This window comes from Heliangelus exortis, chromosome 7 (genome assembly GCF_036169615.1).
Source record: "Heliangelus exortis chromosome 7, bHelExo1.hap1, whole genome shotgun sequence".
NCBI lineage: Eukaryota > Metazoa > Chordata > Aves > Apodiformes > Trochilidae > Heliangelus > Heliangelus exortis.
Window position 1 is genome coordinate 8,176,255 of NC_092428.1, and position 13,533 is coordinate 8,189,787.

The 13,533-nt window shown below is 39.8% G+C and overlaps 1 protein-coding gene across 2 annotated transcripts in view; it reads left to right on the plus strand.

Moving 5' to 3' along the window:
• The first annotated feature begins 9,317 nt into the window (after positions 1 to 9,317).
• KNDC1 (kinase non-catalytic C-lobe domain containing 1) overlaps positions 9,318 to 13,533 on the plus strand; it is a 62,121-nt gene continuing 57,905 nt past the window's right edge. The window contains exon 1 of one of the 2 annotated variants that reach the window (XM_071748611.1): positions 9,318 to 9,569. In XM_071748611.1, the coding sequence (XP_071604712.1) occupies positions 9,468 to 9,569 (102 nt within the window). In that variant the 5' untranslated portion in view covers positions 9,318 to 9,467. The remainder of the gene's footprint in view (positions 9,570 to 13,533) is intronic. The other variant, XM_071748613.1, reaches the window with a different exon arrangement.

Genomic DNA, 13,533 nt, shown 5'->3' on the forward strand with positions numbered 1-13,533 from the left:
CCACCATGAGAAGCACTTAATCTGGGGATCCCAGAAGGCATAAAGTGCATTAGGACAACTGGAGTTTGTTATATGTTATATATAACTTACATATTAAGTGATTCTAGTCTTATACTTTTTAGGTCCCAAGCAGAAAAAGCCTTATGGGGGTATTCAGAGACAAGTTGTAATAGGAAGTTTCCCCCTTATTCCATTCAGCAGTAAGGAATGGCCAGGATTAGGGAAGTCTGACTAGGGAATCTTGCGTGCAGAGGTTTTTTTGTTGCTTGTTTTTAAAATTTTTCCTCCTACAAATAATAGCAGTTTATTTCAAGAAGCTGAATTGAGGCACAGTACCTGACTCTTTTCTACCTCTTGAAAGGGGAGTTCATGGAAACACCAATGCAGAGATAACAACTCTCACTGAATCAGTGGAATCCTATGCAATACCAGATGGAGGCACTATCATTACCTTTTGCTCTTTCTGCATCTCCCTGTGTGCTGTGAGAGTTTCTTTATGGGATATTTATGTACCTAACTGCTTGCTACACACAATGAGTCCTATTTTTTTTTCTTAATATAAATCAACTGCCTTTACAAAGAATGATAATTTAATAACATATTATTAAATTAGATCCAGATTAATCAACAACTAAGTTGATTAATTTGGATTATCAAATTCTGAAGACATATACCATGGTTCATGGATTTTATGATGCCCAAAATGGCTCTGGCTTCATCCAGGAGATAAGTGATGATGACTAATTAATGACAAATGTTCAGACTCATACTTGCTGTATGAGCAAAGTCTATACCATAGACTTTGAGCTGAAGTCAGCAATTTTTCTTTCTTCCTAGCTCATTAAACACTATTTTGAGCTCCACTAACATAAAGCTAATGGTCATGTCTTCAGAGGTCTTTGCAAATCTGTCACCTCTGCCTATAAATTATTTCTAAAAGAGACAGAGAAGTCTAAAAATCTACCATCCTCTAAACCAGACTACAGCTCAGTTCCTCAGGCCCTTTATCATGTGAAGGCTGACGGGTTCTTTTCACCATTCTGTTGATGAGCTCTCTTGATAAGAGGAGCTCTTTTGGTAAGAGTTTCTCTCCTCCTGCTGATCTGCATGTGCAATGTACATGATTCAGTCTCAACCATGTTTTCTGATTGTATTTATAAGTTTTATGGCTAGATTCTGGGTACTGACTTCTTCTCCTCAGAGAAGCATTTCCCAGCATAAAGGGAGCAGTGTCCCCAGTGAAACCATACATAGATATTACTAATGCATCCATCAGCAAATCACCTAGGCAGCAATTACAAAATTGAGATTTGGGTAGTGCAAATAATTTATTTTTTCAGTGCAGCATCTGAAATGAGGAGTCAGAAAAAAGTCTTATTCAGGGTGCCTAGAAATATATGTGTTGGTGATTTTCTTTCAGAATGCAAAAAGGCCACTCACCTGTGTGTGGCACCAGGATTCAAACTCAAAGCCTGCCTGCATAAAGAACTATTTCCATCTGTCAGGAGTGCAACCTACTCACAGCATTTTCAATCTATCATAATAGAGGTCAACTTTAGCAGGTGCCCTTTTCCTTTATGATTGTGACTATCATGTGAAAAATTAACAGCTCTCTAGAACTACTTTGGAAATTAAAGCTGGATTTTTTATAGCTTAAGAATGTCTCCCAGCGGTTTTATCAACAAACATTTTCTGACAGCCTGTATAAGACTTGCCTCAGTTTGTATGTGAAAAACCGCTCCTCTTCAACTCTGTGACTTTATTGGATGATCGGTACTTTTGAATGTTCTTTCAGCTGTCTTTGTTACTGACTGAAGGCTTGGCAGAAAGACTGAGTTCAACATTGTGATCTGAAATTGATTATGATCAGACTCATCCTAATCAGCTCTGGCACAAAGTAACATAACACAGGGCCCTCTGCCAAGAACAGGCTGATCACAGCTTCACAGAGCTTCACAGAAGGGTACTGCAGTCCTTGGGCTTCCATGGAGAGCAGTTGTTTTCTGAGTAAGAATGCAGAACAGGTTGCTGGATTAGCAATGCCTTCATTTTGGAGGCCCTGAAAGGAACATTGAGAACAGCACCTGGTATACTCCCAGGAAATTTGGGTTGTTTTGTCTTGCACAGGTGGAATTGGTGAGTGACTTTCCAATTCAATGTCAGGAAGGAAAAACTGCAGTGACTCATAGAATCATAGAATCCTAGGGGTTGGAAGGGACCTCGAAAGATCATCTAGTCCAACCCCCCCTGCCAGAGCAGGGCCACCTAGGGTACATCACATAGGAACGTGTCCAGGCGGGTTTTGAATGTCTCCAGTGAAGGAGACTCCACAACCCCCCTGGGCAGCCTGTTCCAGGGCTCTGTCACCCTTACAGACTCAAGCATGAAGGACAGTAGCTAAATCTTCAAGGGAGACAAATATTCACAGTAAATAAAAAAGAGTACATTGGAAATACTGTGTATTGCCTCCATTGCTAGTAGATCATGCCATCTATTCTCTTGTTTGTGTTTTATTGAGAAAGGTTCACAGGATAGTCATGGTCATGTCTCTGAGAAACAGAACAGAACAACAAAGATGCTCATGACAGCCTTTGGGAACACAAGATGATTGCTTTGGAAACATTAGGCCTTCAAGATGGACTTTTCCTACTGATTCATGAACTTCAAGAAGGATTTAAACAATGCAGTTTCATGCACTGCCCCATTGGATGGGAGAATGCTTTTTCTTGTCAGTGTTTTCCTTTCCATTATGAGCAGCTCATAATGATCTCATAAATCTCTGTCAAGTTTAAGAAAGCAGAAAATACCAGAAAAATAAGCAATCTCAGGCTTAGAATTCTGCCTGTACATAGTTAATTTTTATGTTTCCTTAATATGAATTTAAGATTTAGTTAATTATTATGATGTGTTTCTCTGAAGGATAGCTACTCTGTAGGTTATTTTCCAGTGTGAAATTGCCACAGGCATCATATTAGATTTTTATTATGCACATTATCTTTTAAAATTATCTTCTGTGGAACTTTTTAAAGAGTTTTCAAATGAGCACTGCTAAAATGAATTAAAAGAGCGAGGGGACCAATAGCTACTATAAAGACAATACTGTGTTATTAAGACAATGCTAAAATGTCAAAACTAAAGCAGTTCAGAATCAATTGGAGGATGGTTTGCAATTATAGTGTAAATTTGTCTCTTCAGGTTTACAGCTTAACTTTCCAGTTGATATGAGTCTCCTGAATAATGTTGGAAGTGTTTTATTTTCATGGTGCCTCACTTTACCATGTGAAACAAGCCAAGCAGTCTCCACCTTGAAATGCAAGCCTATTATGGGAATACCTAGGATAAAATAAGACACTGAGATACGTCATATAACACTCCAGAGATATAATAGAAAAAATCCCATTACCAGTCTCTCTCTGTGTATATATCTGTGAATACACACACATACATTTCTGGATAGGTACTGCCTAAACAAATCTAATAATCTAACTGAATTAATGAGACAATGACTCAGAAATTGCCAAATGCCAGACTTAGCACTGGATTAATTCTGGGCTCATACCTCCTCTAGTTCTAATTTTCCAATAGTAAGAAGAAAGCCATATGTTTGCTTATTGGATCATTACTAGGTTATTTTCCCATTTGTATAGAAATAAAAACAATTCCAGCCCTTGATCATGCATCTCAATGAGTTCTCTTCAAAGGAAATGATGCCCTGACAGTTTTGCTGTTGACTTCAAATTATATAAATTTACTTCTCCTGTCTTTCCCTGCATTCCAGCTGGTTCAAAAAGGTAATATCCAGTGGCAACATCATATGTTTTAAAAGTTACGAAGAAAGCAGAGATGCCTAAATGCAAAACACATTACCCTACTCCTGATTTGAGCTATCTATGCTTGGAATTCCACCTAGTAAAGTACATGTAGGAAGAAAACAAAATTTGGAGATGCAGTTGCAGTTGAGGTTAAAAGCCGTTCTTCCTCGTATCTAGTCTAAAGCTCCCATGGTGCAACTTCAGGCCACCTAGTCCTACCATTGTTCACTTGAGACACCAACACCAGCCGCCCTTCAACATCCTTTCATGTAGCTGTAGAGAACAGTAAGGTCTCCCCTCACCTTCCTCTTCTCCAAACAGAAAAAGCAGAGTTCTTCCAAACTCTTCTCCAAACCCCAATTCCCTTCTGAAGTCTGTATTTCTGCTGTTCAGCCCATGAAAAGGCAATGCCTGTGTAGTGGTTTTCCCACACAGTAAGCAGTCCATGCATATAATTTTTTGATCCTCTTCAGAAATACAAAGCTAATGCATCCCTATTGTCTTTTTAAGATTCTGAAGTACTTGGAACGCAAACTAACCTGCCACTTCAAGCAAGCAGTTTTATGCTTATACACAATTCATAGCAGCAATGAGGCTGGTTTAAAAACTGCAGTGTCTTTACCTTTGAATTCTTTCAGGTTTTTCAGTAGCAGCAACACATAATTTTCTCTTTAATTCAGTGCTTTTTCACTGCTGCTGTCTTTGTAGCAGCAGTTGGCACTTTGTAGCCTTTGTTGGCAGCTGGTAGGAAGCTTTCCTCTGTCTAGAATTATATATAACTGCTAGAGAAAGAACAGAAGTTTCATAGACTGTAAAAATTCTAAAGACCATGGCATTAAAGCAATTCTGATTAACAAAAACCAAAAATTGAAAAGGGTATAAATCATACATGCACAAAAAACAGTTCTTTACACTGTTCCCTCAGTTTCACCCAAACAGAATCAAAATTAGAACCTTCAGGCAAACTGTTATTAAACAAAAACTCATAAAAGGAGAATGTACAACCTAATTATAGTGTAACAAATGTGTACCTTTCATCTACAAGGCTGGTACTCCAAAATTTTAATAGTCAATTATTATTATATAATTTTTTTAAAATTTAAAACCAAAATGCTATAATGAAATGGAAAAACCTACAAAAGAACATGAAGAACATCTTCAGTGGTACAAAGTAGTGTAACAGTAGTGCCGTATACTATTTTCTTTTCCCATAGTTTGTATTTAAATTATGTTGCAGAGATGGAGGTGCTGGCAGTCACTCCCTGAATTCCCATGAATGTATTCTCTGTTGGTAGCACCCACTGAATCCTTTTTTGTCAATCTTCCATGAATCTGGAAATAAAAGGCAAGAGGGTCATAACTAAACTAGTCATTCACAGTTAAGAAAAGTACCTCCTTTGAATTTGGAGATCATTAATATATTATTTTCAAAAATCTTTGGTCAGTATACTACCCTTCTTTCATCCGTTCGTTCATTTATGCATTCAGGTTCCAACCTTGTCTTTCACAGCTTTTAATTACACAATGACACAATTAGAAGAACTACTGTGAAGTGCTACAGTGATCAAATTGATGGAGTAATTTCTATTCCAAGAATAAGACTCTTGATCAGGACCATTAAACATGAATAGATGAGCTAAGGGAGTCATGACAATTCTATAGTATCATTACAGACAGACTGATGATAAACAGGGAAGCTACCCGCCACCTGTTTAAACACAGGAAATTAGGGGTCTCAAATGAAAACAAAGAATTTACTTTTTGCAATGTGAAGGTCAGCTAAGGAGTTTTGCAACAGAACGTGATGGATAGTAAAATTATTCAGACCCAAAAGATGAATGGAAAAATTCATAAGAGAAAAATATTCCAGTGTCTCTTAAACAAATAGACATTACTACTGCCTTAGGGAGTACCTGAACTGTGAATCTTTGGAAGCTTTGAGACTGTACTGGAAGAGCATAATATATAACTGCACTCTTCTCTAGATATCTACTATTGGCTGCTGACATACACAGAAATCAAGCCAGCTATTCTGCTGTTTTGCACTGCTTATATGAAAATTACAAACTGCCCTGAATCTAGTTAATTTGCTACAAATTAGATACAGTTTAAGGAGAGCATGCTAAAACTGTGAGAAGACTGAAATCAGATGTATTTGATCCAGTCCTTCCGTGTTGTCTGTGATCATGCACCAATTCTAAGGCAAAACTCCATGTTCATTAAATGAATTCTTGGTAAAGAGGCTTCATTTCTATTATCTACAGTCTACCTGGAGCTTACCTTTGGTTAGTAGTTTTTCATCTCCAATCTACAACTAAGAAGTCAAAATCTCTAATAATTATGATTCCTGGTGTGATTGCTACTAAAGAGGTCCCAGCTCTTATTCAAAATCCAATCACAGGATATGAAACCTCTCTTGTACTTCCATGATGAAACCTGTTTCCACCATCCCTTACCAATTTCAGTCACAATTTGTTACTTTAATCTATGCTAACATTTCTTATTTCTTTTCAGGCTATAGACTATTGTTAGTGCAAAATAATGTTTTTATTTCTTCCTTTTGACAACCATAACTTTTGAGACCCCTACTGCTGTTCTATCTACTCATGTGCTGAATATGATATTTGCTTGCATTTTCTGGCAGCCTGAGACTCAGAAGATAATCTCCACAGACACGTATCCATCAAAGCATCTATCAAAAAATACCTACCAAGACTCTATAAAGACCTCTTACGAACTTCAGCTGCCTTAAGCAATACTGTAGAAAAGAAACAACAGAAAATATGACTGCAGAGAAACTGTTGGCTTCATCTACATGTGGGTGTTTTTCTAGCACTGAACTGTGAAGTGTTGAATGTCCTCCAACAATTCCCACAGGCCATGATTAATTGCTGATGTTAATGAGTGAATATTCTAGTGTGAGAATTCTTACATGACTGTATCAAACATATTACAATGCCTTTTCTGACAGTTGCCTAAACCATAAAACCAACAAGGAAAACAAACCAACAGAATTATTGAGTAGAACAGAGGTTTAGTGGAGCAATTTTTTCTGGAAAACTCTACGAAACCATAGCAGTTTCAGTGTCTGTTCTGTCCTGACTAGGAAGGCACTTATGTTAAGGCCAAGTCTACTACAAGTTTTTGTTTACAGAGGAATTCTGTGCTGTTGGATTTTATTATGTGTAGAACAGTCTCTTTTGCTTCCTCTATGTTTATTTAATTTTGTTTCCCACTTTGTACATAGTCCACTTGATATAATAGCACTTCAGTAGCACAAGTTGAACAAAGCAACTAAGAGAGAGGTCTAAAGCATCTCTAGCACTTGGATACAGTCAGTAATACACTTTCTCTGTCAAAAGATGCCCAAGCCTAGATTCAAGGTCCAAATAATGAAGAGTAGGTGTCGGAACCAGTCTGCTAACCTTACAGTGAAATGCCCTATCACTCAATTACTAATTGCTTTTAGCAAGTGAATTTCTCTTATTCATCAAAAAATGTTAACCCTTTTAAAAATAGGATGTGGATTGCCATGCAACACCCAGAGTTTTGATTTAACATAGAGTCATTGAATTGTAGAATCATTAAGGTTAGAAAGGACCTCTAAGATCAAGTCCAGCCAGCAAACTGGACTTAAACCAATAGAACATGGGCCTATCATTTTACAGAAATGTTTATGAATGCTGTAGTAGTGCTTGTAATGGAGTGCTTATCTAAGATTTATTTATGGATGAATGTAAATCTTAAACTTAATTTACACACCTAAGAAATTTTTGTCTTTTCCTTTACAAAGCAGCTATAAGTACAGCTCAAGAGGGTCCAAAATTTAGGGTTCTTCTTGCACAGAACATGCTTCCTGAAGAAAACATTTTGCTAAATATGCTGGTGAAATACGTTTTAAGAAGCATTTTATTTTCATGTTGGTCTCTATATTTACAAGTGACAGGCAGTCACTGTTTTCCATGCATTAATATTTGTTAACAATTAAAGCCTGAGTTACCAAAATAAAGATATGAAAAGATTAGAAATATCTGTAATTTGTGAATTTTATTCATATCAGTTTATTCCAAAAATATTAGTAAGAGGACAGCATATATACAAAATATGATGCCTGGGTTTATTTTTTTTCTCAGTAGCGTGCTCTAAGTGTGGAATGTACCCCATTAATCTTTAATTGGGAGAAATGACTGCTGCAGAATGACTTCTATGGGGCAGTTAATAAAAGAATCTTTGTTTCACAGTGTTTGTTAATGTATACTTTAACACAGTATTAATCTTTTCCAAAGAGAACTACATACAAAATAGAATATAAAGCTTTTGCTTTGCTTGATGTACTATGCACAAATTGATTCATTAACATGCTTTATTTTGAAGCAGAATTACAGCAATACAGGAAAGCAGAATAATAAAAGTGGCACTATTATTTTCCAAGTACCTGTAGTTGTGAAATTTAATTACATGAGAAAAACAATCTGTTCTCTCCATTTGCCACACTGGTTACATCAATTTCCATGCGGCTGCACACGCATGCTTCAAGCTAAATCAGGAGACACCTGCCCAGGGGTTTGTGCAGCCCATGTTGTTACCTGTCTATTCCCCAAAACCGATGTCCCTTGCTGGGTTAAAAGCTATGGCCTGTTTACACACGTCTAGGGGTTCCATTGGGGTTTACTTGAAACAAACCCGTGTGCATATGCAGGTGGTACTTTTGAGGGAAGGAATCCTTGATGTCGAACCTACAGTTTCAAAAAGAAGCTTAATGAACATAGAAAAGATGGTCTAGGGCTAATGAAAAAGCAGTCGAGAAGATTGTTTTTGTGCTTGTTATGGTTCAAACTGCATCAGGAGTTTTGGTCATGATCAGTGCAAACACTTGCGTCTCCAGCCTAATTTTGAACGCTGGGGTTTATCCAGTAAATGCGGTCATTTGGAGAGTCCATGGCAATAAAACGAGGCGGTGGCACACGAGCAGGCTGGGCAGGGGGTCAAGTTCGCCCGACGTGCCCCTGACGGAAGGAAATGCTTCGGCAACTGGAGTAGTTCTGGGGCCAACGCGACTGTTAGCACCTCGGTACCAGACAGCGCCGGTGCCCCGGCCTCTCACCAGGCACCAGCCCTCCCTCCCTACTCTCCGTTGGCCCGGAGAGCGCAGACAGCCGCATCCAGCACTGCCCTGTGCGCGCCCCTCAGGGCCCACCGCCCCCGTCACCGTCTTCTTGCCGGGAGTTCACCATAAGCGGGCAGGAGAGGGTGCGAGGAACACGGCGGAACTGGCGGCCAAGCCGCAGTGACTCTCGGGGACGGTCCGGGCCGCGGCGGGGCGGGGGGCGAGGCGGGGACGGGCGCCGCCGCAGGAGGGCGGGCGCCGCTGCAGTGAGGCCGGGCCGCGCGGGCGAGTCGGCGGCCGGCCGCGTTGCCATGGCAGCGCTGCCCCAGCTGAGGGCTTGAGCGGGCGGCGGCGGCCGCTGGGAGGGGCAGGGGGTCCGCGTCCGGGAGGGGTAAGGGTTAAAGTGGGGTGTGTGTGCAGGCCCGGCGCTGTGGGGGTCGCCGCCGGGGGCAGCCAGCAGACTGGTGGGGGTGAGTTGGGGCATGAGCTGTGCTGCGGACTCGTAGGGAGGCTGCGGAGGTGAAGCCTCTGCTCCCTCGCCGGGCGGAATGGAGGCTGTTGGTGCCGCAGAGGATGTGTTTTACGAGGAGGAGGAGGAGGAGGTGAACTGCTACGACTTCGAGCCTCTGCCGACGCTGCTGGAGGATGAGGTGAGTGAGGTGAGAGGACACTGCCGCCCTTGTGCTCACCTGTGGTGAGGCGGCCTCGGGCGGCCTGCGGCCCCCTCTGCCCGGCGCTTCTTCCTGCCCGCACTCCGAGAGCAGCCCGGCGGCTGCACCGGGCCCCGCGCATCACCGGATGGCGGGGGCTCACTCGCCCCGCCGGGAGCGGCCAGGCCGCATCCACATGGCCGTTCACGGCGGGTTCCTCACTTTCGCCTGCCCGGTGATCTCGGCTGCGAAGTTGGGCTTAGTCTGCCCCGTGCACCTTCTCCACACAACAGCAAAGTCATGTTCCTCGAGCCTGCAGCGTCTCCTATCTCCTGTCGGAGCCGCGGTGTAATGCTGCAGTCAGGAAGTACGGGTCCTTGAAGCACCTGATGGAAAGAGGTTTCTTACATTGGTAAAAGTGTTTCCAGTACCTACTCACTGGATTTTTGTGCAGCCATTTCTTGCTGGCTTGTGGAAAAAGGCCTTGTCACTGGCAAATAAATAAAAAAATAAAATACCCACAAAACCCAACAAACTGTTGAATCTTGTTATTGAGTCGTTATGCCAAATAACCTGTAGCTAAGCACAGTTCTGCTGTCACATTTGTCTAGATTTGCCCTTGGTTTTGCACTTGTTTCTAGTTGCTTTTATTTTTGTTTTTATTGCTCATCTCTCTTTACATCTTTCCAGGTGAAGTGTGTTTATCATCTCCTAGAGGATATTTGGGCAAAATGTTTTGGTTTCTTTCTTTTCTAAGTAGAAGTTTGGTGAACTGTATGCGAGCCACTTGCTCCCCAAACCAGATCTTGCAAGCCTTATTATTTGCTATGTCAGGAACCTAAGCTGAATCAGGTTTTTAAAGTGTGATTTTAAAAAGTTCCTTTCAGCTTTCATAAGCTGTCTAATGGCTCAACAGTTTGGCAATTCCTCTCACTATTTGTAGTGTTCAGTGTAGTAGGCCCTCTTGGCCCATGCAAAATACAGGCAGAAGAAAGAGGGTGGTAGTGTATTTACCTGACATTTTTGAATGTTAGGTAAACATTTAGAGTATTTCCTCAGGGTGGAAAGCAGCTGAGGTTCAACTCTTCTGTGTGAAGAAGACCCCATTTTTCTCACCTGCTCAATATATACTTTAATTGTGGATTCCTATTAGTCCCTTCTATTTAGTTATTCCAGGCACATGTATATTTTCAGTATTCTTGTTGAGAGAATGAGCACAACCGATAATTTGAAGATTAGAGAAGTTAATAAAAAAATCTGGCTTTACCCAGAGACATTACCCAGGCAACCCAATGTTTTTGTTCAAATGTTAATTTAACAATTTATTTAATTATTAAAAATTAACTTAATCAATTTAATGAATGGGGTTTGACATGGTTTCCATGATTCTGGAATAGATTGGTTTGAAGTTTGTGTGAATTACCTTGGCAAAATGACTTGGGTGCAAGGGAGCTGTGAATGGTTATGTACCCAACTCTCAGCTGCTTAGTCATTTAATGGGCCCTGTGCTTCTCGTCAGTTTACATAGTTTAAGGAAAGCAGGTTGTTGTGTGATGTATGTGATATACATAAGCCAGTATTTGAAGCAGGAAGCTGCCTGGACTGAAGAGAAGGAAATATTGAAGGTGAGGGTGTATTCAAAACTATTAAGGATTGCAAGATGAATGAAATCCTAGTTCTTTACTAGGTTTTCATTCATCTTGCAATCCTTAATACCTAATTCCAGGTTTTTTAAGAAGCTGTGTGGGGCAATTTAATTTGTTTTCTCTTCCTGCTTTCTCCTCCTCTGCCTACTTATATATGCTACTGAACTGGTTTGTACTTTCTGAAGGAAACATAGGGGAAATTGACAAGTGAATAATTAAAGCATGGTTGTCGACCAGTTTCTGTAATTATTAAACAGTAATTATAAGTGTCTTATAGTAAAATGAGAGAAATTACATCAGCCTCTGTTACATAACACCCACTATTTTTTCTGTACTTCAAGTGAACCAGCTCTCAGGTCTCCAAAGTGCTAAAGTTGTGGCTTACCAAAAGCTTCAGGTTGCCAGAAACTTCTGTGTTACAGTCTTAAAAGGACTTTTTTTCTTTTTTTCCCCACAATGAAAACTTTGTATTGCTTTGCAGATGCAAATTAATCAAATGCATGTCCCATGTCTGCGATGCTTAGTTTTCTATGAACTAAGCTTTCATAGCTAAGGTCAAGATAGTGTGGTTTTTTGAGAAATGCATGGTTTCTGCGAAGTAAATCACTTCATGTTCTGGAGCACTGGAAAGAGGAAGACTTGGTGTATGGTTGTGGTGGTGGTGGTGTTTTGCTTTATCTTCACCTAGCCAACCATAAAAGCCACTGAACGTTGATAGGCCTGTTTGGGGTTTTTTTTTTTCCTTTTTTGATGTTTTATGTTTGTGTATTTGTTTTTCTTTTTTTCTGTATTATGTAACGGTCTTTTCCCCTGGAAAAGATAATTCATTTACTCCCCAATTACCACAAGACAAAGATGGTTTTATAGCCTTAAACTGTAGATATGACTATTGATGAGTAAGATCCATGGTGTAGTTCAGCCTCAAAGCTTGAATCAAAAGTAGTTCTATCAGGTTGTGATTTTGACTAGAATTTGATATTGAAGCTGTCTTAAAGGATGTAGTTTTTGTTTAACATAATCTCTAAATCAAGCCTTTCTCGTCATATACACAGATGAAATTCTCATAATTTTAGATCTTGAATAGTAAAACATTATTTTTGCAGTTTTGATAAATGCTGTCATGTTGCTCAGCTGATCCTAGGATAGTTAAAAATAATTACTGGTTCATTGCTTTGGTCATAGAACTCTTTTTTTTTTTTTTTTTAACTTTTAATGTATTAGCTTTTTTTTTGCCATAGAAAGGCAGTTACTCTTTCCTTTCCAAGCCCTGGTCAGCATGAAAGCCTAATGATTTGTGGTCCAGCTCTTTGTCATATATTTGTTTTCAGATACCTCTGTGCACCCCCTCACGCTTAGTTCCCTATAAGGATGTGTGAAACTTCCTTGTCCAACCTCAAAATCCGATGGCATTATTACACATATGGTGCTGCATGCGTCACGGGGAAAAAAAGGTCTTTTGCCTCATGTACCTAAACTGCAAGGATTCCTGGTATTTGTTATTACGCAGGACTGAACTCGATGAGAGAAGGGTCCATGATTATTGATAGGGGGCACTGTAGTGATGCTGCCATTATTAAATCGGTCCATATCTAGGTTGATGACAACTAGATTATTTAAAAGTTAAGGTTTCCAGATAATAGTGAGTACACTTTATTTCATACTGTGGTTTTTTTTTTTTCTTTTTTTCTCATATTAAGTATTATACTGTAGACCAAAAAGCAAAATTTTTAGATGAAAGATTGGTCCTTTTTTAGTATTAGATCAAAATATAAGAACGCTTTTCCAATGGCTTGTTTGGCTTTTGAGTGTTTATTAGGTGGTCTACACCACTAAACTTCACAGCATCATCATTCCTAAGACTGGCTAATTTAGAGGGTACTTTTTTCCATATCACAGATAGTAGGGAAAACTGCTATAAAGAGAATCTTTAAGTAGCTTATCCAAAGGCATCTGGGAGAGTTTAAGGGAGGCATTGGTTAAGCAATATGTTTTTGAACTTAGTCTCTCTGCTTTAACCTCCAGATTGTCTGTTTCCCTAACTTCGATGCAATGTTTGTGTAACTTAGTTCCCATAGTAAGTCTTTTTTTGATGTTAACAGACTGTGATACCTTTGTTCATGTTAACTCTGCTTCTTAAGACATTCTCTGCGTTAAGGCAAAGTCATGCTCTTGGTGTTTTTTGGAGTGTTAAACAATGTCCTAGGAAGTCTGAGAGAACTTGCTGGAAACATTTCTTGTATCTAATTGTGTCAAATGTCATCTATGATGCACCAAGTAGTATCTTGAAATCCCGGGTAATTCATGAATTTGTATCTTGG